This window comes from Arachis ipaensis, chromosome B08 (assembly GCF_000816755.2).
Source record: "Arachis ipaensis cultivar K30076 chromosome B08, Araip1.1, whole genome shotgun sequence".
Lineage (NCBI taxonomy): Eukaryota > Viridiplantae > Streptophyta > Magnoliopsida > Fabales > Fabaceae > Arachis > Arachis ipaensis.
In genome coordinates this window covers 114,426,025-114,428,340 of record NC_029792.2, presented here as the reverse complement: position 1 = coordinate 114,428,340, position 2,316 = coordinate 114,426,025, and the positions used below count along the sequence as shown (strand labels likewise).

Sequence of the window (2,316 nt, the reverse complement as noted above, 5' to 3'; positions counted from 1 at the left end):
AACATATATTTTTATATGTATCATTTATACATTAATTTAATAAAAGATCATTTTATATAATTCATACATTAATTTCAGATGTTTGACTATCTCAATTTTCTTTTTTATTTATAATTTTCTTTTTAATTTATAAGTGCCGTTGTGCTCTTTAAATAGTGTAAGCATGTCTGGCTTAGGCTCAGATTACACAAAGAGATTTATTCTTCTTTTGCCCTTTTATTTTGCCTTGCTTTCTTAGAATTTCCCTTTTGTCTTCTTTTTCCATTTTAGGCTCAATGGCTTTTAGGCTTCTAGGATCATCGTTTCCTTCTCTCAACACCACCGGTATCTTTTCTTTCATCATCATCATTAGATTTACTTATTCTGTTGTTCTCTATATAATTTCACTCAATTTATAATTAATTAGGTTTTTATATTTTTATTTAATTAAATTTTTATATTACTTTTAATTTTATAATTAAATCATTTCATTTTCATGTCAAAAACATTAAAATTAACATTTTCGATACAATCACAAATTCACAATCATCCATTCAATTCTATATCTTCCTCCATAATTCTTACTTCTTCTATAACTTTTTTCTTTTGGTTAAGTCTAATTAAGTTTATCTAATAATTTATTGGTATGAAAAAACCATCCGCATAAAATAATACAACACACTGTTATATTTTAAAATTTTCTTTTCTTCTAGTTTTATTTTATTATTCTTTTAGTTGTCTTTGTTTCCTGATAACAATTTGTGGCAATACTAGGTAGAAGCTGCTGGGAGAGTAAAAAATACAACCACAATTACTATAGCTCTGGTAAATTTATATTGATATATTCTATGGTAGCTATGATATATTGATATATTAGAATTTATAAGTTTATAAGTGTATTTGAATTTGATATTCAAAAGACTAAAATACACGTTTTAGTTCATTTCAAGAGACTAAAATAATACTCTCTTGGAATTAATGTTACAAAGATTAAATATACGATTATACATATAACATAAGATGGTTGAATAAACAAGTTTTAATAAATAAATAATGATGATATTTGAATTTTTAATGTCGGCCCCTACTAAGATATTAATTTGATTATTCAGGTTCTTTTGTAACAAAAGCTTCGTTGGATAAGAGTGAGAAATTGTCAAAAGAATATAATTTGAAGACACCACTGAAGCATAAATCCAGAGGCATATTTGAAAGAGGATCTACAATTAAAACATGTGAAAAACATGATGAAAAGAAGTACCTCATGAATGTGACACAATCATCACATGAAGCTGAACCACATTCAAAAACCATCTTCAACTCCATCATTCATGCTTTAGATGCTTTCCGCAAGTTTAGCAGATTCTACTCATTCATTGCCCTGGTTAATTTCATTCTTTTCTTCACTAAAGAAATTAAGCCTTTGAACAAAATAATAATTACTATATGCTGTTGCATCTTTTAAAAATATTGTTTATCTTTTTTCTTTTCTTTTTTTTTTCAGATAGTGGGTTCATTTTCATCATCGCTTCTTGCTGTGAACAATTTATCAGAATTATCTCCAACATTTTTCAATGGCTATTTGCAGGTGATTAAACACTGATAATTTGTATACAAATACAAAAGCAATTTAGTAATTTATTAATTACTCCATAATGTTTTTTGGTTAAATCATTCTTAAGATCTTCCTAATATCATTATTGACTAGCTAGAAGCCACTTTTGAGATTTTTTTTTCTTATCTTTTGAATTTATACGTAGCGTATACATTTTTATTTTCTCTTAAATAGTCTATATCCATATAGAACAGATGTCCTGGCCTATTTGTAATTAGCTTATTTATTTATTTTCAATTTTTTCAGTTTTGTCTAATGGTATTCAGTTTGTAACAACAGTTCCTAATACTTTATTTGTTTCCTTGCCCATGTTTCTTTAAAATGTGTAGTTATATCTTTCAAAGTGTTTTACTAATATTGTGATTTTTTATTCTTCTCTTTTTTTTTTAAGTATATAGCAGCTCACTTCTTCATGCATATGTACATTGTTGGAGTAAATCAATTAGCGGATCTTGAAATAGACAAGGTATGAACTTATAATTACCAGTATTAAATATCTTGGCCCCTTTTTTCTTTATAAAAAGTATATAAAATTGAAGTATATATTGGCTTTGTGATATTTTTTAATTACTTATACTACGTTTCTTTTTTTATTGTAGATTAACAAGCCATATCTTCCTTTAGCATCAGGGAATTATTCCTTCAGAAATGGAGTTATAATTGTGACATCATTTTTACTTACAGTACGGTATCATTTGCGCATATATATATTCAGGCTTTAT

General features: G+C 26.3%; 1 protein-coding gene across 3 annotated transcripts in view; it reads left to right on the top strand.

Moving 5' to 3' along the window:
* The window catches only part of LOC107613594 (naringenin 8-dimethylallyltransferase 2, chloroplastic-like), a 6,078-nt gene continuing 3,904 nt past the window's right edge, over positions 143–2,316 (top strand). The window contains exons 1-6 of one of the 3 annotated variants that reach the window (XM_021109753.1): positions 146–324; positions 754–804; positions 1,092–1,363; positions 1,484–1,567; positions 1,986–2,060; positions 2,194–2,277. In XM_021109753.1, the coding sequence (XP_020965412.1) occupies positions 276–324; positions 754–804; positions 1,092–1,363; positions 1,484–1,567; positions 1,986–2,060; positions 2,194–2,277 (615 nt within the window). In that variant the 5' untranslated portion in view covers positions 146–275. Of the gene's footprint in view, positions 325–753; positions 805–1,091; positions 1,364–1,483; positions 1,568–1,985; positions 2,061–2,193; positions 2,278–2,316 lie in introns of all 3 variants that reach the window. The other 2 variants (XM_016315672.2, XM_021109752.1) reach the window with 2 other exon arrangements.